Raw genomic sequence first — 24,734 nt, 5'->3', positions numbered from 1 at the left:
AGATTACCTGAAGTGTGCTATGACACACATATAACCAGGCTAAACTATTCTGAGTCAAGAGTCTGAGTTCATGGTGAGAGTGAAACACAGGATGTCATTCACACGTGTGGGTGAGAATAAAATTAAATTAAATTTCATGCATTCAGAAATCCATTCACAGCAAAAGAGAACACATAACCTCCAGCACTCGGGTAAAATGCAAAAAAACGCCACATACAGCCGTTGCATCTCATGCAACAGCCAGCTAGTGCCTCTGTTGGCCAATATAAATCGATACTTATGCCATTTTTCTTGTTTCTCTCTTACATGATTCTGTGTATGATTCATTTGTTTCTTTTTTCTCTCCCAAACTCAAATCTTCTTATTTTCTTAAAATCAATCTCTCCCATTCCTCTCCTTCCCATTTTTTGTCTTTTTTTTTTTTCATCTCTATCTATTTGTCTTACCCACAGTGGCCCTGGTCTGGCCGCAGGGCTCCAGGAAGCTGGTCTGGAGCTCTGTCAGAGGCTCGCAACAGGCGGAAGAAGCCAGGTTTAGGCCGGGGGGAAGAGTGGGGTTATGGACCAGGCCAGCTAATGTAGGAAACCGTGCTAAAACCATCCGCCTAGAAGAAGCCAAGACACACACAGGAGCAGGGCTAGGCTTAAACACACACAGGCACAGGCAAGGAGCTGTAACTCCGCCACGTGCTGGCACACAGGCACCAACAGACCTGTGACAGGACACACTAAATCAGAGAGAAAGATGGGGTCTGTTCTGTGCCCGTGGGTTAGCACACATGTCTTCTTATCTCTGTTAAATGGCAGTGACTGACGCTGGCAGTTAGACAGGCAGACGGGCAGGAAGTCGAGAACATGAAAGTTAACAAAAACACACTGACACACTCACCTGAGCTCTCACTGTTACCTGTAGTCACATGACTCTGAGACTTTGACTGAGTCTCAGGTATGCTGTTGTCTGACAGTGATCTGGAGCGGGAACACTCAGCCATGTCAGACAGCTGTTTATCTATCTATGTATAAGACTGGGTGTATACACGTGGTACATAGTGACCACAGTTAAATAAAAATGCGTGTTTGCCAGCCCAGTAACTTAAGCTGGGACCTTTGCTAATTAAACACAGACAGCCGGATAATACTCCGAACTATCTAAACACTGCAAATATAATCTATTTATAATTTTAGATGGTAACACTTTATAATAATGTGTATTTATAAACTTTTCATGGATGAGTTTATCATAAAAAAACAATTATTAACAATTGTAAATGATTGCTAAATAATTAGCATTTATAAGTGGGCTAATGTTAGTAAATGTCATTCTTCAATGTGAAATTACTAAAAATTGATTCTACTCAGGTTTCCTCCATCCTAAGTACATTCATAAAATCCCATTTCAACCCAAGTTGAAACTATTAAACCAAAACTGTAACAAACCCTAATTCAAAAACATTTAAGGTTAGTAAAGATTTTGCTGCTTATATGACCTCAGCGTTCACCCATCCAGTGAAGTTCCATTAGACGTTGATTCTCAGTACTCACTGCAGTAGGTTGATAGGCAGGAAGGGGTTAAAGTTTTCCAGGCCATCCGCATGCAGGGCTGTAAGTAGTGAAGCTGCCAGATCATTGCTGGATGGGGAGGCAGACTGACCGAATATAGCCGTTCCTTCAGAGCCGTTACTGTACAGTGAGACGGAGCTGGACGACTTAGACACCGGTTGAGAGGAAGAGTGAGCCCCAGAATCTACACGAGTGCACACGACGGCGTCAGTCACAGAGAAAACACAGTTAGGCAAGCGACTCCCTATCATTAGACCTGACAAAATGAGGATTTCTCAAATCCACTGATAAAGAGATCCTTATGAAGATCACGAGGATAGGATAATCTTGTTCAGACTATTATTAATAATAAATATTGTTTCAATATAGTCAATATTTCTGTATTCGATACCTGGCTCAAGTTTACACAAATATAGGTATAATTCATCCACATTACTCAAGTCATTTTCTGCATACCTTTGTGGTCTTTGCTCCCACTGTCCTCATGTAATTTGTTTAGAGCACCCTTAAAGATCATAACCTGTGCCCTCTCCAGGTCTGACAGGGAAACTGCTTGTTTGATGGGGCACGGTCGCACGGCCCACTTCACCATACTTCTCACCACAAACTGGAGCACAGATCGCAGCTCTGCAATGTCTTCCCCAGACACAGAGCCCTTAGCAGGGTCAGGGCTTACCACCGCAACTCCGGGGTCAGGCTTTGGTACCAGGAGCAGGTCTGTGAACTTCCCACAGCTCAGGATGACTGCCAGGGATTTTAATGCACCCAGGAGCAGGTAGGACATGCGCACTGCACGGAGTTCTAGAGAAAACAGATCAGGTCTGTGATGCTGGGAGGGTACTGTTGGGCAGGGAGTGTTTTCGTTGTCCTCTGAAAAGTGCCTGGAGGTTTTGGGGGAGTGTGTTTCGCCATGCTCATCTTCTTTTGTTTGTTTTCTCTCTTCCTCTGTTTGCCCCGCGGGCATCTCTTCATCCATCATGATTCGGGCGATGTCCTCGTCTAGCCGACGTTCCAGGTCACTGCGTGAGACAGCATCGGAGAAGCTTCTTTCAGATTTTGCTGTTCCCGCTCCGATTCCAGGTCCCACTTCGGGTTCCTGTTCTTCCAGGATTCCCGTGAGGAGGATGAGGTCTAACAGAACAGAGGGCTTTAGACCCTGGACACGAGATACATCCAGCTGAGGCACATCACAGGGCTCCAAAGAAGACAGAGGAGTGTCGCTGGGTGACCAAGAATTCAGGAAGCTTGAGTTAGTGGGACCGTAACCGGACACAAGCAACACGGAGATGAATGGAGACAGGAGATCAAGATAAATAACACAAAAAAGAAGGAGAAAATGGAGAGAGGGAGAAAAAAAGACAACAGAAAATGAAAGAAGTGATCACAAAGGTGAACAGGGAGGGATAAATGGTTAGAAAGAGGTAAACAGAAGAAGAAAAAAAGACATGCATAGAAGGAATGGCCAGCGGGATCATTGAAATAAATAAGACAGATGTAGTGCAGATACAGATATTATTACATCATCAAACATTTAATGGTGCTGAGTTATCTATGGGGTGGGAATAACTGCTATAACATACAGAGATTCACAAAGCACTCTTGTATCCGAGTATGTGTGTTCACATATCTGTTTATGTGTGTTCAATGTCTTCAAGAGTTGTACCTAACGGTGAGGTCAGCTTCCTCCCACTGGAGCTTAGCAAGGGGGCTTCCTGCTTTCAGGACTCCGAGTAGGGTAGCTCTTCGACCGCTAGGCTTATGGAGGCAGACACCTCCTGCACGAAGCCCACTATCCACCCCTCCAATGAGGGCCAGAACAGGCCACACTTCAGAACACAAGGAGCTAAGCTGGGTCTCAGACAGACCTGACGGGCCAGAGAGATGTTCTGGAAACTTCCCTGAAGTTGCTCCACTCTCTCCTTGACTCCTCTCTTTCTCCATGACTCCACCCTCCCCTCCTTCTTTAGTGCTGTGGCCTAAAAGGAGAAGATGTTAGGACTTTTCTCTCATTTTTTGCCTGATTTTGCTGAATCACAAGCGGTCTTCTTAAAAACCTTTTTTTGAAATTACCTCAGTGTTTTCAAGGGAAGTCACCGTTTGCATAAACATTTCATTTCAAACTGCTGATACATTTTATTGCTTAAGCTCTTAAAAATAGTGTGATTCCTTTATACAAGCTTGTTATTAGTTCCAACAAATTAATCAGAAAATCCTCCATATATCTTGCCCACTAGATTAGCTCATATCCTAACCTGGTCTCGTAGGTGTTATCTCTGTCATGATTGGAGTGATGCGTCCCAATCTGTTCAGCATGTGCTGGTTAATGTGTCTGGTCCAGTTCTCATTCTGATGTAGGCGTCTGAGGAGCTGAACAGTGGCTTCCAGTAGAACCGTGGTCCGTGGGCTACACAACGGTTCCCCTGGCAACAGGTCACTAGGCATGCCCCTCATCTGAAGGTCACAGAGCGCCACCTAGCAGCCAGTCACATTAGGAGGCATTAGACTAATTTCCTCTTTGTCTAAGTTTCACAGCAAGAATGACATGACTGAGCCACACAAGTCTTGAGCGGTTAATTATATAACAGATGTTACTAGAGAAAGGGGCCAAGGGAGGGGGTCTCTTTCTGGGATTAAGGTTTTGTAATCAGTAATTATACTGACACAGTTCACATGAACAAGCTGTCACATCTCACAGCTGTCTTTTACATTAAGCACTGTATACTGATTTTGTTATTCATTGACTCTCTTCATAAATACAGAGGCACTGACTAAATCAATAAGAGAGACTAAGGCCCTCACCTTCTCTCCTGGGTTGCTGCTGTAGAACAGCACACAAGGATAAAGCTCTGTGGCATCCACCCCTTCAAAAGCCAACTTGGGCTCCTATGGATACAGAAAATAACTCATTTAAATATTGTACATGCAGTAAAGCAACAATGGCCACCCATATGTAATTTAATTCATTTATGTCCACCTAACTGTCTTATGACTGTGAAATTCAGACAGTGGTTTCAAAGCCTGCCAAACAGTACAACTGTGTGCAGGCCAAACCCAGCACTCTGATGTGTTTACATTAAATGCATAAAGCCATTTAAATAAGCCCATACACATTTTATCACAATAGTTCACCAGGCATTTAGAATTCCCACTACGAAGGGTCTGAATTCAAAACAATAAGGACACTGTGAGGTTTTTAAATACCTCATCAGAGGACAGGTAGTCTGAGCTACAGAACTTGACTCATGAGGTTTACTAATCAGAATGAGCAGGGACACAAACCCTGATCCAGACCCTAAGAACAGACCCTGTTATTCTTGGCGAAGGAGATGGTTCTGGCCTCCATGTCCAAAATGCAGGTGATGGTGTCCCCCTGTGTGAAGGAGGGTAGAGCTCGGCCCAGCTCCCCTCCGTGGTACAGGCTGCCGCTGTAGGCTCGGTACAGCCACATGTCTGTGGTAGTGCGGTGGTTATAGTCCCTGATGGGCCAGCGAGACACACCGATACAGGTCCCTTCATTGCCCTTATTCTCCTTGGTGATGTAGAACTGCACAAACAGGAAGTAAGAGTGGCTAAAGTACATGACACGTTTACGTAAAAGGAACAAATCAATTTTTTATGTACAGAGAATGTGTGTGTGGGTTTCATAATGACTAAGACATGATGACAACAATGAAAACCATATACTGAAAACATGTGCACTTAGTATGCTAAATGTTGTAATTTTCTCCTCATGGGTGCTCCAGCCTTAAAGCAGTATGATAAATTGGATTAATCAAACGTTTCACGGCAGACAGCACAACCTCTGATAATACATGTTGTACAAAAATAACCAACAGGCAGTAGTCCCAGTGGAGAAGCACTGAGATTAAAAAAAAAAAAATCCACATGCTCAGAAAACAGCGGTACTTTGAACTGTCCTTGAGTCACACGACTATTTTTAATGAACGTGTGTAGCTGGACAAAATCAAGTGTTTATTTTGGCAATTTTTTTTTTTACATGCTCTCACCTTCCAGATGAAGCAGCCGGACGTGATGGCAGTAGTAGCCAGGCCGTAGCCTTTGCCCCCTGACCCATGGGACAGCACATTGCCACTCTCCAGTGAACAGCAGGTCAGTTTGTGTGGGTCAAAGGAGAAATCCCCAATAGGTATACACTCATCCTCACTGTCAACTTCCTTTAAGGCACACACAAAAACACACACACACACACATACACACAGGCAGGTGGAGAGTGAGAGAGCGTGCCTGTCTTGAGATTGAATGTCACCAGTTTTAATGTTTGTGCCAGAGATGCTGTATAGATATGGATACCTTCTTTACGCTTTCAGACACTTTTTCTACATCCTTCTTTGTTGCTAAAGGTTCCTCCCACATATAAGTGGACAAAAGCCCAAACAGTTGTTCGACAATCTGTCAAAGAAAATAAATAAAATTTATATTCAAAACAAGACATTTCAAATAATCACTTTCTTCATTCAAAGGCCATAAAATTCACATGCAAAAGTTAACTCTAATTGAAAAGCAATGAACTGATGATTCCTAAGCGCTATACTTGACTGCAATGTAACGGCACACATATGTCTGCTATGACAACGCATGTGAAAGTGAAAACGAGTTTGCGATCTCTGACCTGTTTGATCTGAGCAGGCTCAGAGCAGGCTGGTAATAGAGCTTCCAGAATGTGGAAGGCCAAGAGTTTAGTGCGAAGATTACGGAAACAAGGTGAACCTAAAGCAAAAAGACACACGTTTAAACGAATGCAGAATGTCACTGAGCCCTGGGATTAGGATATATGTAAAGTTATGTGTTGTAGTGCAGAGCTAATAAAACGGTTATAAAGCAGGACGACAGAGTGCGATAACAGAAGTTAGTTTGGAGGAAGAAAGTAACTGGCCATCCTGTTAGATGACAGGCAGTATGTAGACAGTGACTAATATGTGTGCTACCTGAGGTACACTTATAGGAGATAATGGTCATCAGTGGGTTAATCCACTTAATGAAGGCAGTGACTGTCTTGGTCACCCTCAGTGAAAGAATACGCCTGAGAAACACTAAGAAATCAGCAAGCTGGGACTCCACAACCCTGGCACTGTGCACCATCTCTACTCCACCTGTCAACCACACACAGACACATACAAATTAATTTCTGATCAAAACCACGGTATGGGTGTCCAGTGATTTGAAATCTGAAATATAATTTCACTGGCAGGTTTCTATGCAGCAAGTTGCTTTAAGTGCAGTTGAAACTGTTTGTTGGACTTGCATTCCAAACTGACATGTACAACTGAGAGAGTCCACTGTGTTGACAACTGTTGGCCTAAATAAGATTAATGACTCACTGTCTTGTTTGGGCCTCTTGATAGTGTTGTCATGTTCTGTGTCATCTGCAGCATTGCTCTCTACTGCCTCCTGCTGGTGAACAGTATGTAACAGACCCTGCAGCTGTTCACACATCACATCCATTAGCGCTTCAGAAACATCCAAGGGCAGAGAATCTTCACAGGAACTGTGGTAAGAGAATACACAAACAAATACACACACACACACCCCAAATATGTAACATTATGACTATAAATACAAAGCAGCAGTGTCAGTTTTCTCAATATGAACCAACAATATGCAACAATATGAACCCTTAATAACAGCAGTAATGCTCTACCCAAGTGAGTCAACAACTAGAACATTCCTTCCCTCCCCTCTACATAAGCTCAGTAATGTACTCTTACCTGGCGGAGATGGCCAGTATCTGCAGTAGTCTGGCACTAGCCAGTTTGACCGCTCCACTCAGCAGCATGTGTCCAGACACTGAGGCAGCCAGCCAGCGCTGGTTCATCAATACACAGGAGTTATCTGTCAGAGTGGACAGAATATCCAGGATCCCACTCTGAATGATGATCATCACATCAACGGGCTGGTAATGGAAGTTCAAGGCAAACACAGTGGCTAGGAGCAAGTGCTTGTAAGACTCTGCAAGGAACATATAAAGGCCTTTAGATTACTACTGTTTAAGGGATATTTGGATCAATCTTAAGGCAGTGACAGCATTAAGCAATGAGCAATCTATGGGACATTGACAACTAAAATAACCACAGCAGAATAACAGATTAAACTCCATCATCACAATTTTAATAAACGTTATTGTTGCAGTTCATAACTTATGATTACACACAAGTCTTTACATAATCTTTCATTCTTGCTCTCTAAGAGTATGGTTCTGTCTGTGTGTGTGCGTGTGTGTGTGTGTGTGTGTGTGTGTGCGTGTGTATGTGTATCCAATACAAAGTACCTCCACCAACCCCATTTGAGACATTGGTGCAGCTGAGCTGTAGCTTCATTGTGTATGTACACAGTAAAGAGAATCTGGTTCCTTACCTTTCTGTTCTTTCTCTAAGATGACTTTCTGACGGAGCACACGCACCACCTGCTGGTAAAGAGTGTGTGCTGCAGCCTGCAGCTCTCTCTGTGTGCTCATATGTGCTGACTGAGTCCCAGCCTGAGTACACACACAGAAAGTACAAAAGCAGCATTTAAAGGTTTCTAAACACACTTGTTCCAGTATGTGCAAGCAGTGGTTTTAAATTTGTCTAGAGATTTGACTCTAGTATGTTCATTTACTTCATTATTTCATATGTGAAGTAACTATAAAAATGACAGTGAGAATAGCCTTCGTAAGTGTGACTGAATGATAAGTTAGGCAACAGGGTTGTAAATGAACATACAACATGTAAAACTCAATTCCAGTGTAATCACTCATCATTAGTCAAGTAAACTCAGATCCACGTCAACCAGGGACACTGGTTATCATTTGTGTAGTACATTCAGGTCCATGTCTTACAGTGTAGTGGTGGAGTTTATCACTTGGTTGGCTGCCTGTAATTGAAGTCCCCAGGCCAAAGCAACCAGAGAGAAACTGGAGCTGCACTGACTGCAGAAGACCAGGGAAGCGTGGGGGCGCTGCTGAGAGACTGCTCTTCCCCTCAATCTCATGTAGGAATGAAGACACCTGACAGAGAGCCTCTAAACGCACCTACAGGAGACAAATACGAAAACACCATTCACATGAAGGTCAAAAATCCTTAAATAAAATAAAATATTAAAAAAAAAAAAAAACAGGAGAAAAAAAGAGGTTCAGGGTGCCATGTCTGCAGATTTTTGGTTGAATGTTGGAAAACTACAAAAATCATCAGTTTCAGAAGAATTGTGAACATAGTGAATAATATGTGTGTTAAATCTGTCTCTAATTTTATTCACCTCTGCCCGCTGCTGTTGCTGGACCATCGCCAGAGTGATGGCTTTAGGGTCGGCCTGTCCGCCCACCTCCCTCTCCACCAGGGCAGAGGTTCTGACCAGGCCGCCACAGAGGAAGTGGTAGACCTGGCCTAGGATGGGTGTGTCAGCAGTACCTGGGCTCAGAGTTGTGGTAGGGCTTATACACTGGCGTAAACGCTCCCATGCATCCTTCATAATGCCAAGAGAACACAGAGGCAACCCTGTACAGAGCATGAGTTAGAGACACGAGTTTGGGTCAAAGGTCATACAGTCTACCTGCACTGGTACTGATACTCATTACTGGTCATTAACAGAGGGTAGACAAAGAGTATTACGATTCAGTATAACAGCAAAATAAATATTACAGAAACATTTATTTATCTATCAATCTATCTATCTATCTATCTATCTATCTATCTACCTAACAAAAAATAAGATTTGAAATTTCAACTCACCCATTTTGCTTTTAAAGGACCCTGAGGAATTCCTTGATTGATCTGAGGTCTATCAAAGTTATTAAAATACAATTAGCAATATTTATATCATTTGAATGACCTAAAAATGTAAAGCTATTAGATAACTGAGTACCTCTCTCTCCGTTTCCCTCCTGTTCTCTACTGAAAATCGATATTCCATCTTACTGCTAAGTCCTTCTGTGGAGGAGCTGGATTTCCTGTTGGAAAAATCAGGGTGAGCTCAACATTGGTCCCTCTCATTGAAGCGGGATAAGGACATTTCTCTGGACTTCGGTGAGTAACACTTACACATAATAAAGTTTGAGAAGTTTTCGCAGTTGTTATTTAAAGGTTCCTGCTGTAACTGACACTGTATTTGTTTTCTCTTTCTCTCTCACATGCACACACATACTTAAATATACCAAATTCTCTTACTCTATCTTGTGAAATTTCACTTCTTTTCATAGTTCTTTAAGTCCCCGACAGACCTAAACTATCGAGACCAACACAAACGTACCCTGTCTGCCCCAACCGCTCCCCACACAAACCTTGTCGTGTGACGCTCTGTCTGCGCGTCTATGGGCTCACTCTCCTCTTGCCATGCTGGTCGGACACCCAGCACCAGGAAGAGACAGCGTGACACCACTTGGTGGCAGGCTGCAGGGAAGGAGAGCCCTTCCTCAGAGGCTTGGTGACGTTCCCACTGCCTGGTTGGGGGCTCTCTCTCTGGGGTACCAGGGCTTTCAGTGCTGCTGGGCAGAGTACTGGTCCCTGAAGACTCATACACTGTCTCATTCTGCTGGAGCTGCATAGCCTCCCGTGTAGCAAGAAAACACTGCAGTACCTCTACATTACACACACACACACACGCACATATTAAGGAGTGTTTTACTTGCTTTCTTCTGAAACAAACAATTAAGAAAATGTGTTTAATCAGTTCCATGAGCACTCTACAGGGTTGTCTAAGTAGAAAAGGCAGTGTCTAGATGTATATATGATCCTCAGAAGTGGTGCAATGAAGATTATGAGGAAAACTGTACACATGTGCATGCTCACACCTGTGTAGGATACAACACAGAATTGAGTGTGATTATCACACTTTTTCATACTACTTATGTAGTTCAAAAACATGAGGGTATCTCCTAAAGTTTAGTGAACCTGTGTGTGTGTGATGTTTTTGAGCTATAATACATAAAGTAGTGCGATTACCGGGCAAGTACATACTGCTGATGCTGGGGGTCTCTTCCTCTGGTGGTTCATCCTGATTATGCTCAGCCGAAGACATCTGGCCCATTGTCTCGTGCTCCCTCCCTGCCTGCTCCCCTGACGTGCCCAGCTCCTGACGGTCCTCGCTGGGGCTCAGGGAACCCAGAGAGTTCTGAATAGGTTTGGTTTTCAGATAGAAAGAATCAGCGTAGGACTAAGATTCTGTAAAGATGCTTTGTGACAAAGTTTAATTTGAAAGCCCTAGGTGAACTGAATTGAATTGAGCGGTTCATCATCATGACATGTAGACATATTAGGGTAGAACTGACAGATATTTGACTGATGTACTCATGTTCAAGAGAACATTTCTCATCAGAGAACCAACCTATCCCTGCCCTCATTCAAACAAGAAGTGAGGATTTTAATCACATTTATAACTCCACTGGAGTTAAAAAATGATCTCAGCATTGGCAGATTACCTGTTTAGTGGCAGATGATGCTTGAAGGTTAGCTGCACTTGCGGTGCTTTCCTTGTAAGACAAGAGCGTGCTCCGAACCTTATACACCGTCTGATAAATTTCAGTCAGCATCTCACACGGCTGATACCTACCACAGCATAAAAAGACCAATTTTACAGTCTCACATCGGTCTGAATAATAAAACAGGTGATAAGTTATTCAACCACCAAACAAGAGGTATGTTTATATTGATTTATAGCTGCCATTTCACATTCACAGAACACATAGTCATTAGAACTGAGTCATCTATCACAGCCTGAACAAACCAGCAGAGGTTCCAGCACCATGCAAATGAATTGTAAGACAGGAAGTGATGAAAAACCTGAGCAGAGAAATGTGAGATGAAGGGAGTGAAACGGATGAGTAAAGTGTACAGAAGACTGACCGAGGACACAGCATGAAAACTGTTTCAAAAAATAGGAAGAAAACAAAGAAGAGAGAGCAAAAGTGAGTGAGAGAGAAAGAGAGAGAGAGAGAGAGAGAGAGAGAGAGAGTGAAAAGAAGAGAAAGAGAAGGTCACTCACTTGTCCTGCCAATAGGCTTCGTCCTGTAGGCCAGTGTGTTTGAGTAAAGCAGCCAGACAGCAGCGACATGCTGTTTCCAACAAGGAGTCACACACTGGACCTCCACTATCCCAATCTACATCACACAGGAGACAAATGACAGGACAACACAGAGTGACCTGAGAACTAATACAGTCTAATTATACTGAAGATAAACCTGACCAAAAAGCTTCAAAGAGAGAGTGCATATGTAATGAACTGAGAGGTAGTTTACTGTTCTCATGTCATATCACACTTTTCCACAGTGGGGCTGCCTAAGTGTAGCTTGTCTTGTTCTTTAAACATCACACAGTACAAAACGCCATCTCTTTCCTCAGTACTCTGCTCGGTAATAGAGCCTGATCCTGCTCTTTCTCACCTTGGCTGACAGCGTACTCCTTCATCTTTCTCCACAGGGCACAGGCTGGATCTCGTGAGGAGCCAAGGGCAAGTTCCAGCAGTGTTCTGTTCTCTTCAGAAAGTTCCAGATCGGCTAACCGAGCGTCGGAGCAACCGGTAAATACCGCTTCAGTCAGCCATCCCATTGCATTGTCTTATAGGAGAACATATTCACATTACACATGATCCACCACAAGTTTGTTCTGTGCAAGACAATTCATCAGAAGAGGTAGCCTCATTAACTGCGTATCTGCAAATCACCCAGCATTTGATGCTTTCGTCAAATGAACTGAATTTCAGTAAACTTCGTTAAGTTTAATTTCGTTAAGTTGGAAAAAATGTTTCAAATCCTTTGTGTCTATTCACATATATGCACAAACACACACCACATGTGTGTGTGTGTGTGTTTATTTTACATACAAACTTCTCCAATTACAATAAAGTGTTTGGGAGAACGACAGCAATAAAGCATTGAATGTTACTATGCATGTATGCATGGTTGTCAGAACCAGACACAGAACCTAAAACAGAACCTAATTACTTCATGATAAAACTGACATAATCTATGAACTGTTAGTAGAACTTTCCATCAAATGAATGTCTCTGAGTGATCTTAAGGCAGCGCCATGTCAGGATTACCTAGTTGTTCAAAGTTCATCTCCAGGCCATTCCTCAGCAGTGGATTGCATAGCCAAAATTCTGCTGTCTTCTCCTGGATGGATAGGGGCGGGCCCTGTAGCATCCCTCCCAGACAACGACCAATTACCAATGCCACAGATCTCTCTAGATCCAGAAGCCACATCCATTCCTCTGTCTCTGCTCCAGTGGCTTGCCCAGCTCCCTCTGACTGATCTGGGACAAGAGGGAGTGTTGTCAATCATTTCAATCAGTCAAGGTCCACTGCTGCGACATGCTAAGAAAGGCAGCTCTCTCACTTAATGAGTTAAATGATGAGGTTTCTCCTCTAGGAGATATTAAATCCTAAAGGAAATAATTACTAAGAGGTTTATTCTGTCCGGTACAGATAGTGACAGACCTGATTGCTAATGCTGGGGGATTCAATTAACAACACCCCTGTTAACCAAAACATCCACTTCATGCATGTGTGTGTGTGTGTGTGTGTGTGTGTGTGTTGTGCTCATGGGTATTGCTCCCTCCAGCAAGTAAGTTTACAACAGGATGAACTGTATGTATGCGTATATGTATGAGAGCACCTGGGGACTAGGTCTAGATGTGTATGTATCAGCGGCAGCTTCTGAGCTGGAAACAGAGGAAGAACAAACCTCCCCTCCAAATCTATTATTAATTTCAACCTGTTCCAGTTTATCCACCTTGATTGACAATAAAACTAATAATTTGCGGAATAATTAATACCAATCACGTAAACAGAGTAAATGATTATCAATGTCATTTTGTGATAGAGCTACTGTTGCTAAACTTTATTGTGCATTTCACGCAACACTGATGCATTACACAGATAAAAGAGCCTGTTTTTTCTAACCTCAAAGTTTATTCTCAGAAACTGAGCAACTTTACTTATATTTTTTAAATCTGAATTTCGTAACACAAGAAAGCTACAATGTAAAACACATTGAGGTTTCCAATATGTATTCAGATAATTGCCATCCTTGTTAAAAAATTTCACACTGTAGCTTTCACTATAGCACACAAGCTTCAGACAATCCACAGTGTTTCACAAGCATTTAAATGGCAGAATCTTGCAAATCAGAAAAGCACATTTCACATTAATATTCCCTGACATCAGGCAGAGAGCATATACAATTATCCCCAAATCACAAGAAAGTGTGGGTATAAAAATTGCTACTCAGCTCAGTAAAGAGAATTAATACTATCACAAAATTACATTGGTCAACATTTACTCTATTTTACGCGACTAGTGTTAATTATTCTGCAAATCGTTAGTTTTATTGTTAATCAGGGTGGATTAACAGGAACAGGTTGAAATCAATAGTAGATTTAAAGGGGAGGTTCGCTCCTCCTCTGTTTCCAGCTCATCAGCTGCCACTGGTATGTATACATGTATGCATGTCTTAATCTCACCTGGGGTTGCTCCCTCCAGTTCCAGTTCCTCCAGAAGGCCCGTGGTAGGGAGAAAGCAGTTCAGTTCGTTGAGGTGCTCCAGCAGAGAAAGCAGGTGAGGCAAGAGTGGCCGGACCACACCCAGAGGCAGCAAAAGCAGAGAGTATGTAACCTGGCACAACAGACTCCCAGCCACAGAGCCAAACAACACCGCTACACACACACACACACACGCGCGCGCGCGCGCACACACACACACACACACATACACACACACGCACACACACACACACACACATACACAGAGAGAGAGAGAGAGAGAGAGCGCTCTGCATCAGAACCATAAATGGATGGATGGATGAATAGCCTAGTATTCAGAGATGAGTTACTAACACCATACTCAAAACAGATCATTTTGATATCAAAGCAAAGTGCTAGCATGGACTGGGATCCTCAGCAACTGGCTCAGCAGTGATCCTAGTCTTTGTTATCTATCAGCTGAAGGCGGAGACAGAGTAAAAGACTTACTGTGCAATCTGTGGATAACATGTTTGTCCAGTGAGCTCTCCTCCAGCAGAATGGTGGACCTCCTGAAAGTCTCAGTGGCACAGGGCAGCAGCAAGCACAGGTGTTTATGGAGCAATGTCACACTGCTGTCATCCTGAGCGGAGCAAATAGGATCTTTAAATACTGCAGGTAGATGTGGCAGTGTGACTGTGCCTCAGAATTGGTGTTGATGTAGCAGCATCACCGTACCTCAATATAAGTGTAAATGTAGCAGCATTGATTGTACCTCAGTATTGTTGTAGGTATGGCAGTGTGACTGTACCTCAGTATTGGTGTTGGTATGGCAGTGTGACTGTACCTCAGTATTGGTGTAGGTATGGCAGTGTGACTGTACCTCAGTATTGGTGTAGGTATGGCAGTGTTACTGTACCTCAGTATTGGTGTAGGTATGGCAGTGTGTTGGTGCAGATGTAGCAGTGTTACTGTACCTCAGTGTTGGTGTAGATGTAGCAGTGTTACTGTACCTCAGTGTTGGTGTAGATGTAGCAGTGTTACTGTACCTCAGTGTTGGTGTAGATGTAGCAGTGTTACTGTACCTCAGTGTTGGTGCAGATGTAGCAGTGTGACTGTACCTCAGTGTTGGTGTAGGTATGGCAGTGTGACTGTACCTCAGTGTTGGTGTAGATGTAGCAGTGTGACTGTACCTCAGTGTTGGTGCAGATGTAGCAGTGTGACTGTACCTCAGTGTTGGTGTAGATGTAGCAGTGTTACTGTACCTCAGTGTTGGTGTAAATGTAGCAGTGTGACTGTACCTCAGTGTTGGTGTAGGTATGGCAGTGTTACTGTACCTCAGTGTTGGTGCAGATGTAGCAGTGTGACTGTACCTCAGTGTTGGTGTAGATGTAGCAGTGTGACTGTACCTCAGTGTTGGTATAGGTATAGCAGTGTGACTGTACCTCAGTGTTGGTGTAAATGTAGCAGTGTGACTGTACCTCAGTGTTGGTGTAGATGTAGCAGTGTGACTGTACCTCAGTGTTGGTGTAAATGTAGCAGTGTTACTGTACCTCAGTGTTGGTGTAGATGTAGCAGTGGGCCAGCAGGTGTTTGTGCAGGGCAGACAGAAGGTGATGGAAGTGAGAGGGAGGCTCAGTCTGTTTCTGCCTTTGATTGAGCTGCTGTTTATCACTGTTCTTCTCCAACTCACCGAAGGCTCGCTCCTAACAACAGACAACACATATTTCTTACTACAGGTTAAGAGACAAACAGGCTTTCTGTGACATTCATATTAGCAGCAGAACAGACTTGAATGTCCTCCAATGAACGTTCTGCTGACTCTTTTACTACATTTGATTTTCTCAGTGTTCTCTTTTAATTCTATTCAGAAGCATTACACATCGGTAACAACTTTCCAGTTCTAAAAGTAGTTCTGCCTTTATACAGCTTTCAAAATTTTTTTCTCATTTTTTCACAAGCCAATTTCGAGTTTGAGTCATCACTTAATAGCGTAAAAAGTTTCCTTGGGACATTTGAAGCAACATGGAACACAGCCCAAGCCCTGAATGAGACTGACCGTATAGAAGCCGATGCTGAGCAATAAGGTCTTCAGTAGGACCTCAGCCAGATGGAGATGATCCAGTCCCTCTGTGCTGCCAGGGGCCCGGTCAGGGGTTGGAGGAGGGGGAACACTGGCTGTCAAATCCCCTGGAGAGCTGTAGCCCAGCAGAGAGGCTACATGGCTCTGCTCCTGCAAGCTGTTCAGCACCATGTCCAGCTGCAGACGCTGGAGAGGTACACAGGCAGATGTAAGGTGTTTAAAAGACTTGCAATCAAAGTCTGACAAAGTCTTAAAAGTCTGACAATCAAAGTAGGTGTGTCAGTATGTGTTGCAATACCTGGCCTTTGGAAAGGCTTTCCCAGCTCTCAGGGCCCTGAGGTAGCAGTGAGTGTAGCAGCTCTGTTCTCTCTCGAAGAGGAGGCAGTAACAGAGATGCTCCAATTGATAGTGTGCTCATCACCGCCTGGACAGACACACGCGCGCGCGCGCACACACGCACACACACAGTTTTTTCTTTCATTACTGCAGACAAGAAACTGACCCATCCTCAAATACAGACTTCGAAAAATTGTCTTACCTTGAGTTGTATCTTGAAGGAAAATATAATAAACTTTTAAACCACAGAATTGTTGATTTGCTTTCTTACAAAGAACAAATGTTCTGTAATTTGGATATAACTGTTGTTGGATATGTTGTTACAATATCTTAACACCACACTGATGTTGTAATGTTTCATTTGAACTGTGAATTCAAAAGCACTTGTGATAAGGTAAGGACCTGTTGTATGGAGTCTGGGACATTGGAGTCTATGAGCCTGAAGAGCAGGTTGCGAAGTGGTCTTTCTTGGGCACCCAGAACAGAAGCCCCAGTGCCCCCAGCATGGGCCAGAGACAGGTGGATGGATAGCAGCTTCATACAGAGCAACACAAACTGCTGATGCTCCCTGACACAGTGGAAAAAAACAGACAGTGTCACTTTAAAAAAAGGAAACGTGTAAGATGACCTTCATTTCACCAGCCATATGTTTTCCAGTCCGCCCCCTGCCTGTGTGCCAGCACCTATGATATCATAATCCTGGGCTCTGAGTCAAGGTAAAGGTGACTTAATTTATGTTACTCTAAAGAGGTCCAAGCTTTTACTTTCAACACTATGATTTTTCACTCAAAAAAGCCCAAACTCTTCTGAATAAGTCAGCATTCCAGAAATGCAGAACTCACTCAAGACTCAAGCACAGGGGTCCAGTCCAGGGAGGCCAAAAAAGGTGAGGACAAAAACCAGCAGGTCTGGACTTGCCCTACAGGTCTGGACTCTGTGCCCTTTGCTTTAAAACTGACAACAGCTCTCTGTTTAAATACATGCTCAGCCTGCAGCAACATGGCAACTCCAGCCAATTAGGAAATGAGCTCATATGGGCTATAAATATCTTATATCTTTGCTCAAAAGAATGTCATTTTAGACAAGCTATATCAAACACATTTTATTAATGACTAACATAAGAGCCAGTAAACATTTTTAAAGTAGTGATCTCTGTGCAGTCTGTGGCTTATGTCTGTTTCTTCAAATTGTGACGTCTGTATTTCTTTTTTTCCAACATATTCTGAGGGGTGATATTCCAGTTGCTCTGGTCAAACAAGCATGAGCTGTTTGTTCAGAACTAATAAAAACAATGGCTTATGGCAAATTTGTCCAACTGTACATAGCCCCTGAGATCAAAAGAGATGCTTTTACTTTATGTAGTGCAGTACATCTTAATGACTCTACATGTTTGTGTGCTTGTGTGTGACAGATAGACAGACAGATAGATAGATAGATAGATAGATAGATAGATAGATAGATAGATAGATAGATAGATAGATAGATAGATAGATAGATAGATAGATAGATACATAGACAGATAGATAGATAGATAGATAGATAGATAGATAGATAGATAGATAGATAGATAGATAGATAGATAGATAGACAGTGCATGTCTGTACGTGTATGTGCTGACTCTGCTGTCTTACTTCTTAGAGGAGAAGGGTGCAGGGGGCGTGTCAGTGCTGATGCCATCACAGTAGCGTTCCAGAAAACTTCGCAAGTATGTGAATGTGCTCTCTTCCAGATCCACACAAAAAGGCCGGTGCCAAGCCACAAGCTGCCTGCCAGTCACCAGAGAAGGGACACACAATCATTTGAATTATTCATAAGCCATATGGCAGGACAATAAGGTTAAAAAGGAACCAGCCAAAAACAAGATAGGACATGATGCCCATTGCACTAATGCAGTACAGCACATGAACTCAGTCCAGATGAACACATTGTGTATTGTCCAATAAATTAAACAGAGAATGTAATTAAACTTTGTTTTATTTTTCTGCTTTCATCAATTTAAATTGAAAAGTTTGTTGTTGATCCAGAGAGAGAAAGTTTGACTTGTCCAGTTTTGCTTCAGCTGCTGGATTCTGCTTTTCTCTAATTACCTTGGAAGGACAATTAGATCTGGGCCAGTGATATTTTGATTCCTTTATTTTCTCTTGGATAACATCTTGCTCAGCAGCTCTCTTACCTGTCTGTGGGCACTGCAGTCCAAGCCAAACTGTGGGAGGTGCCTGCTGTTATTTGCTGGATTGACACTCCTTCTAGGCCAATCACTTTTTTGGGTTTTGTGACTGGTGTTGAGGTATGACCCTGCCCACATTGCCCCATGGCATTGTTACCCCAAGCATACACCTCATTTTCTAACAAGAGAGGAAACAGAATGTTCCTGTTAAATCTTTACAATTCCATTACAGTGAGGAAGAGTAAAACGTTACCAAAACCCAACTAATGATTTCTGATTTCTTCCATATGAAAATACTGACAACTTGTCATTAAGGGGTTCAGACTGAGTGATACAGGCTGACACAAGTTTCATGCCTCTGAAGTGTAGCTGGGCAGACATTGGAAAACACAAGTAAATAAAATTAGGGGGTAATAAATTACATTATGAAAATAAATGAGCTCCCTCTCACCATGAGACAGGGCGAGGCAGTGACTGTCTCCACAGGAGATGTCTATTATCTTGGTGACACTCAGTTCCTCGATGAGTCGAGGTCTGAGTGCTGTTGTTTCAGATGACCCGCAACCCAGACATGAGCCGCAGCCCCATGCAAACACCTGTACCAGAGAAAACACAGATCAACACACAACTATTACACATTGAGTATTTGTGTGTACAAGTACAGGATGAGCAGTTACAAAAGGCCTGAGCCCTTGAGAAAAAATATTTGTGTGTGTGTGTGTGTGTGTGTGTGTGTGTGTGTTTACCTGGCCAGCAGAAGTCAAAGCAAGTGAAGACTGGCTCCCAGCACATACTTTCCTGATGATGTATCCATGCAGTGCTTCAATGACCTTGGGTCTGTACACACGATTAGTGTCTCCGTGACCCAGTTTTCCTGTAGCACACACACACACACACACACACACACTCCGGTTACATCTGCCTGTGAAAACATCTGATATAACCTTGAAGGAAGTTCCTTGGGTTTTAAAAGTCTGTAAACAGGCAAAAGTGTTACAACTACCCTCATTATGTTGTTGTGTAACTTAAATGATATAAATGATTTGCAAAATACGTTTATGAAATGTATCTGTAGGGGATCCTGTTGACATAAAGGGCTTTGTGAACCATTACTGAAAAAGTCATGTTCCCTTGCAGCAACATACAAGGCAAGTAAGAAAAACAGTAACACAGATTCTGAATCAGCTCAATTTCTGTGACACTAATTAATGACTAGTCATCATATTGTCTGTTTAAGTAAATATGCTGAGAGCTGGATCAGATCTGGACATTATCGGTGTGTTTCATGCTGAGGTTAAAATAACATTATTGAGAATAAAATCTGACATTAGTGCGAAATGTTCTAATGAAACAGGGTATATTTCTACACAACCAGAGACAGTGACGTAAACGCTATGTAAAACCTGATGGAAAACTACACGTCGTTTTACCATTATCTCCTCCACCGAAGGACCAGACTATACGCCCATCCTGAGCGACGGCGATGGTGTGTGAGCTCCCACACGCTGCCTGACCCACTCCACTGATGTCCTTCACCAGGGTCGGCACATTTCTGCTGTGGCTATCGCTGTGCCCTGGGTGGATGAATTCAAAAAAGAGAGATATAGAGAGATTCTGAAAAGAGGCACCAGATTACATCCATAAATGGCACTTCAATATCATCTTCTGTGTCATAAGAATTTTAATCGCATACTTTGACACTCATTTTTAATGAATGTTCTGTTCTGTTCCCATACTCTCTTGACGGCTAAGTATTTAAGGATGCAAGACTCAGATAACCAAGAATCACTGGCCGCCTTTGAAATTCCTACCACAGTAAAATTAACTGACCTGATCTGAATTGAGCTGGAACTGAATTGGACATCAATGCACTGTTGAAAACTGCACTGCACCGATGCAGTGAATGGAAACTAAACGTGTAATTAGAGGAACCCAAGCACACTCAAGTACACTGCACCAAACTTCACTAGACTAAGCAAGAAAGTTGAATGCAACAAGAGAAAAGATGAGAATATACCGAGCCTTCCAAAGTCTCCCTCTCCCCAGGTGTAGAGTTCTCCATCATTAGTTACCGCTGCACTGTGTCTGTATCCTGCAGACACACAGACCACCACCTGCCAGAGGATAGTCAAATACACAGTCACTCACTGTCATTCTGTCAAATTCTCCGTATGGGTTCTTTAAAGTGACTAAAAACACATGTACTTGGAATCTGTTTCACCACAAAAAATTGAAGTCTCAGTACACTGGGTAAACTGTGGGGAATATGGGAAGGGGCTTAAAAAACGAGGCGTCTGTTGTATTGGAGTGGGGAATGTGAGATGTATGGTACATCTGAGGTAAGTGTAAGTGTATGTCTACATGTGACTTCAGTGTTTACATATTAATCTGTTTGTTAATTAATCTTTGTATGAGAGCACGTGTGCAGGAATGAACCTTTTGATGAGTAACACATAATTTTTAATACACAAAGGTTAAATGTGACTGTTCATTTGAAACATGAAAATGTAAGAGAGGATCCTTTTAGCTCTACCTTGCCTAGCAGAGGGCCTTGGATGATTTTGGGGTATTTCTGTGTGGCACTGTTCCCGTGTCCCAATTTTCCATAATCTCCGTCTCCCCAGCTGAAGACCTCTCCCTCCTCTGTCACTGCCAGTGTGTGCCCGTCGGAGCCCTTGGATGATGACACCTTTCGCATGTTCCTTGGTGGGTCCAGCACTAGTTTTTTAGGCATTGATTGGTTGTTGGAGTCACCCAATCCCAGCCGACCATAACTGCCCTTCCCGCAGGCCTTCACAGAGCCGTCGGCAGACACTGAGAAGGTACAGTACTGGCCCGCTTCAATCTGCTCCAGAGAAAAAACACAGAGATATGAAATCATGTCGGCTCTGATGAGGGACATATTTAAGCTGATCAGAGAACATCTCATATCCTTAACGATTATATTCCTATGCATTTCACAAGCATATATAATTGACATAAGGAAAAGGTTACCATATCTTCAAAAAAAACAAAACAAACAGACATTTTGGCCATGACTGCGCAAGTTAACATCATCCACACATCAAGAAACACCATTCACATAAAGAGAAAGCCTCCTCTCAATCAGACATACACAGACAATGCAGTAATAATTTCTATACCATCTGGGCATCACTGAAGCCCTGTGCAAGTTTGGGCTGTAGGATCTTCTCCAGTGTTCCCTCTGCCAGCTGATGGCTGCTATTACTGCCCCAAACATACACCATGACTGCATCAGTCTCAGTGCCAGAGGAGCCTGTTCCTGTGCTACACGCACACAGGCAGTTAGATGCTAGGTTACAGATCTGTGGAACACACACACACACACACACACACACACACAGACAGACACACACACACACATACACATATACACACACACACAGGTGATTATGTAAGAAACAGCTTAGGAAAATGTACAACAAATTCAGAAATGCCACAAATGATTGGCTGATTTCACAGTTAAACTCTCATGTGAGTGACACGGTGCTTAGTGCAAGCAATTTGCCAAATAAACATCCACACTAAAAAGTGAAGAGAATTTTGCGAACATGTTGCCACTAAAACAGAATACCGTTGAAATCTCATTGGAAAAAGTGTTCTATTTATATGAAAATGAATTTAATTCAACTAGGCTATGTCATCTAGAGATTATATCTTGAGAAGGTTCATTCTGAATTTAATCTCATCAAAGTCATTTAAATTCAGAAGAAGCATATGGAACCAGTTGGAAATATACACTGAGGCCAAAACCCACACACAAACACACACACACACACACACACACACACACACACACACCTCTTCAAAGAGGCAGAGAGCGACATGTGAGAGACTACAGAGTCCATCTGCATCTTTCTTCAGCACCTGAGTATTGGCAGGCTCACCACGGTAACCCTGAGGACATAAACAATAACAGTAAAGCTCAGTCAGCAGCACTCCATTCCTGCTGAAGAGCTGCAGAGGCTCAGCCAGAAAAAAAAATTCTGCAACACATAATGAAACACAATGTGACTTTACCATCCATAGTACTGCCATTCAAACATACTCTACGTTAATTTGAACAAAGCCCCAAGTCACACTGTTGAAATTTCAGTGTCAAAGTCCCAATGTTAAGCGTATGTAACAGACAAACATACACATTCCACGTTACACACAGCGCATGGCAGATTAAATTGACAACAGACAAATATAAGATAAACATAAAGTTAAAAAAGAAAATATTGACCGTTTGGTTCTATATGGGAGAAACCTTCTCGTTGTGGAACCTTTTGTCATATATTAAGATGTGAATAAATCAAACAAGACCACATGGTGGGCCTGCACAGAGCAGGGGCTTTCAGGAGCCGGAAACCAGCCAAGACACGCGGTCAAATGAAAGGACAAATCTGATTTAAGACCAGGAGAAATGTTTCAGCTCTCTCCAGACTGTACACGTGAGGAATTCATAACGATGAAATGAGAGATCTGTGATAGCTATTATACACTGGGCTGGACTGTAATGGACCGCTGTCTATGAAGACTTAAGTGCTTACATTAATGAGAGCAATGCATTGTTACACTGTGAAGAAGAGTTGCTGCTGCCCTGAAGCCTGGTTCTATATGTGCTTTCATTCTCATTCACACAAAGTGCTGTAATTCAATACCCTCTCTGTGTGTCTTTCTACATGCCATCCATTATCCATTGGTGTAGCTAAGTACTCGCACTCTGGTATCAGCATAACCACTAACCGCACTGGTTAGTGAGCATGAGAAAAACAGAGAACATATAAAGCATATACCGAGTGCTGCCTCATCTGTAGCAGCATCTGCTGGATTAGGTCATACCCCACACCAGCACCCTCTGACCCCGAGGAAGATGATGCCGAGGCAGCTAGTGCCACCTCCACCCACTCCAGAAGGAAGCGCAGAGAACCTCTCTGCATGGCTAGTCCCAGCAGTAGCTCTAGCGCCAGCCTGCGTCCTGCCTTGTCAGCACCGCCACTGCTGACTGCCGTCTTCTTCAAGAAGTCACCCACTTGAGTCAGGCAGTCCAGCCCTACTGCTGGGATTTTGTTCTCATTGGCCAGCGAGAGGGGCGGGAGGGAAGAGAGAACGGAAGAGGCTGTGGCCAGGACGTCGTTGCACAGCGCCGCACTGGGGTCTTCACGCCCCCGGTGCCAGTTCTGCTGCAGAAGAGCAAACAGCAGGCTCAGGCCAGTCCGAACACCCATCTCTATCAACACATCTGTGCCAGATTTGGCCCGTGATCCTGGCAGCCAGGTTTCTGAGACTGGTTCAAGAGCTCCAGCGTCAGAGCTAGAGGAGGGCTGCGGGGGTGGCGGGGTCCGAAAACGGTCATGGTACTTGCTGTGAAGGGAGTAGTAGATCCGTTGTAGCACCACCAGCCTGTGATGTAGCGCCAAGGCGTAAGGAGTCCATGACAGCATACGATGGGCCAGGCAGCGTTGGCTGTGCAGAAGTGCAGAGAGATACTCCTCTCTCTCATCTTCAGCGCTAGACTCGTACTGAAAATCAGGCAGACGTGGGCCCATCAGATCCTGGACTGGCTGAGCCAGTCCTACAACTTCCTTGTTGTGGAGCAGCTTGGCATAAAGGCTGGCAGCACCATGGCGCGTGGCTGTTTGAATGCTGTCCTCGCTTGCCCAGGAGCTGTTCAGGTGCTCCTGCCATTTCAGCATCACGTGGGTTGGACAAGACACCATTACTGCTCATTATCCTCAACACTTAGAGGGACACTGCAGAGAGAGAGAGAGAAAGAGAGAAGGAAAGAAAGAATGAATGGTAAGACACTTTTGCCAAATGGATAGGGCTTTCTCAAAATTAAATAACTTCACAGGAGTTGTTTCGCCGGCCAAACTCTAGGCGAGTGGATTTCTGTTATGCACTGTGGGGTGCATTTGTTGCTATGTTAAGTCTTTTCTCAGCTCCAGAGAGGATGGCACCCTATGCCATCCATTATTTAGCCTGCCACATCCAAACCAATTTACCCAAAAGTCAATTATGGTCAAAAACAGCAGACATAAAAGGAACAAGCCATCATTAACAAACCATCATCCTGAAAGTATAATAGACTACTGAGTAATACCCTAATGCATGTAGAGTGCAGGGCTGTGTTTTC

The 24,734-nt window shown here is 43.4% G+C and overlaps 1 protein-coding gene across 1 annotated transcript in view; it reads right to left on the bottom strand.

Moving 5' to 3' along the window:
- The window catches only part of LOC115807089 (probable E3 ubiquitin-protein ligase HERC1), a 42,560-nt gene extending 18,242 nt beyond the window's left edge, over window positions 1-24,318 (bottom strand). Inside the window, exons 1-40 of the mRNA XM_030767950.1 lie at window positions 23,395-24,318; window positions 22,415-22,510; window positions 21,736-21,918; window positions 21,126-21,437; window positions 20,610-20,706; window positions 20,023-20,166; window positions 19,339-19,466; window positions 19,044-19,188; window positions 18,599-18,770; window positions 18,057-18,191; window positions 16,828-16,993; window positions 16,388-16,513; window positions 16,066-16,275; window positions 15,560-15,712; window positions 14,517-14,649; window positions 13,987-14,201; window positions 12,588-12,795; window positions 11,929-12,102; window positions 11,532-11,646; window positions 10,969-11,095; window positions 10,493-10,703; window positions 9,832-10,129; window positions 9,417-9,501; window positions 9,284-9,332; window positions 8,811-9,049; window positions 8,395-8,586; window positions 7,932-8,052; window positions 7,286-7,526; window positions 6,895-7,065; window positions 6,506-6,642; window positions 6,190-6,287; window positions 5,871-5,969; window positions 5,567-5,734; window positions 4,864-5,103; window positions 4,359-4,442; window positions 3,812-4,031; window positions 3,223-3,514; window positions 2,016-2,803; window positions 1,542-1,743; window positions 447-604 (exon numbers count right to left, since the gene is read on the bottom strand). Coding sequence (XP_030623810.1) covers window positions 447-604; window positions 1,542-1,743; window positions 2,016-2,803; window positions 3,223-3,514; window positions 3,812-4,031; window positions 4,359-4,442; window positions 4,864-5,103; window positions 5,567-5,734; window positions 5,871-5,969; window positions 6,190-6,287; window positions 6,506-6,642; window positions 6,895-7,065; window positions 7,286-7,526; window positions 7,932-8,052; window positions 8,395-8,586; window positions 8,811-9,049; window positions 9,284-9,332; window positions 9,417-9,501; window positions 9,832-10,129; window positions 10,493-10,703; window positions 10,969-11,095; window positions 11,532-11,646; window positions 11,929-12,102; window positions 12,588-12,795; window positions 13,987-14,201; window positions 14,517-14,649; window positions 15,560-15,712; window positions 16,066-16,275; window positions 16,388-16,513; window positions 16,828-16,993; window positions 18,057-18,191; window positions 18,599-18,770; window positions 19,044-19,188; window positions 19,339-19,466; window positions 20,023-20,166; window positions 20,610-20,706; window positions 21,126-21,437; window positions 21,736-21,918; window positions 22,415-22,510; window positions 23,395-24,318 — 8,056 coding nt within the window. The remainder of the gene's footprint in view (window positions 1-446; window positions 605-1,541; window positions 1,744-2,015; window positions 2,804-3,222; window positions 3,515-3,811; window positions 4,032-4,358; window positions 4,443-4,863; window positions 5,104-5,566; window positions 5,735-5,870; window positions 5,970-6,189; window positions 6,288-6,505; window positions 6,643-6,894; window positions 7,066-7,285; window positions 7,527-7,931; window positions 8,053-8,394; window positions 8,587-8,810; window positions 9,050-9,283; window positions 9,333-9,416; window positions 9,502-9,831; window positions 10,130-10,492; window positions 10,704-10,968; window positions 11,096-11,531; window positions 11,647-11,928; window positions 12,103-12,587; window positions 12,796-13,986; window positions 14,202-14,516; window positions 14,650-15,559; window positions 15,713-16,065; window positions 16,276-16,387; window positions 16,514-16,827; window positions 16,994-18,056; window positions 18,192-18,598; window positions 18,771-19,043; window positions 19,189-19,338; window positions 19,467-20,022; window positions 20,167-20,609; window positions 20,707-21,125; window positions 21,438-21,735; window positions 21,919-22,414; window positions 22,511-23,394) is intronic.
- Window positions 24,319-24,734: the final 416 nt, after the last annotated feature.

This window comes from Chanos chanos, chromosome 3 (assembly GCF_902362185.1).
Source record: "Chanos chanos chromosome 3, fChaCha1.1, whole genome shotgun sequence".
NCBI classification, from domain to species: domain Eukaryota; kingdom Metazoa; phylum Chordata; class Actinopteri; order Gonorynchiformes; family Chanidae; genus Chanos; species Chanos chanos.
The sequence above is the reverse complement of the archived record's forward strand: the minus strand, read 5'-3'. Positions and strand labels throughout refer to the sequence as shown.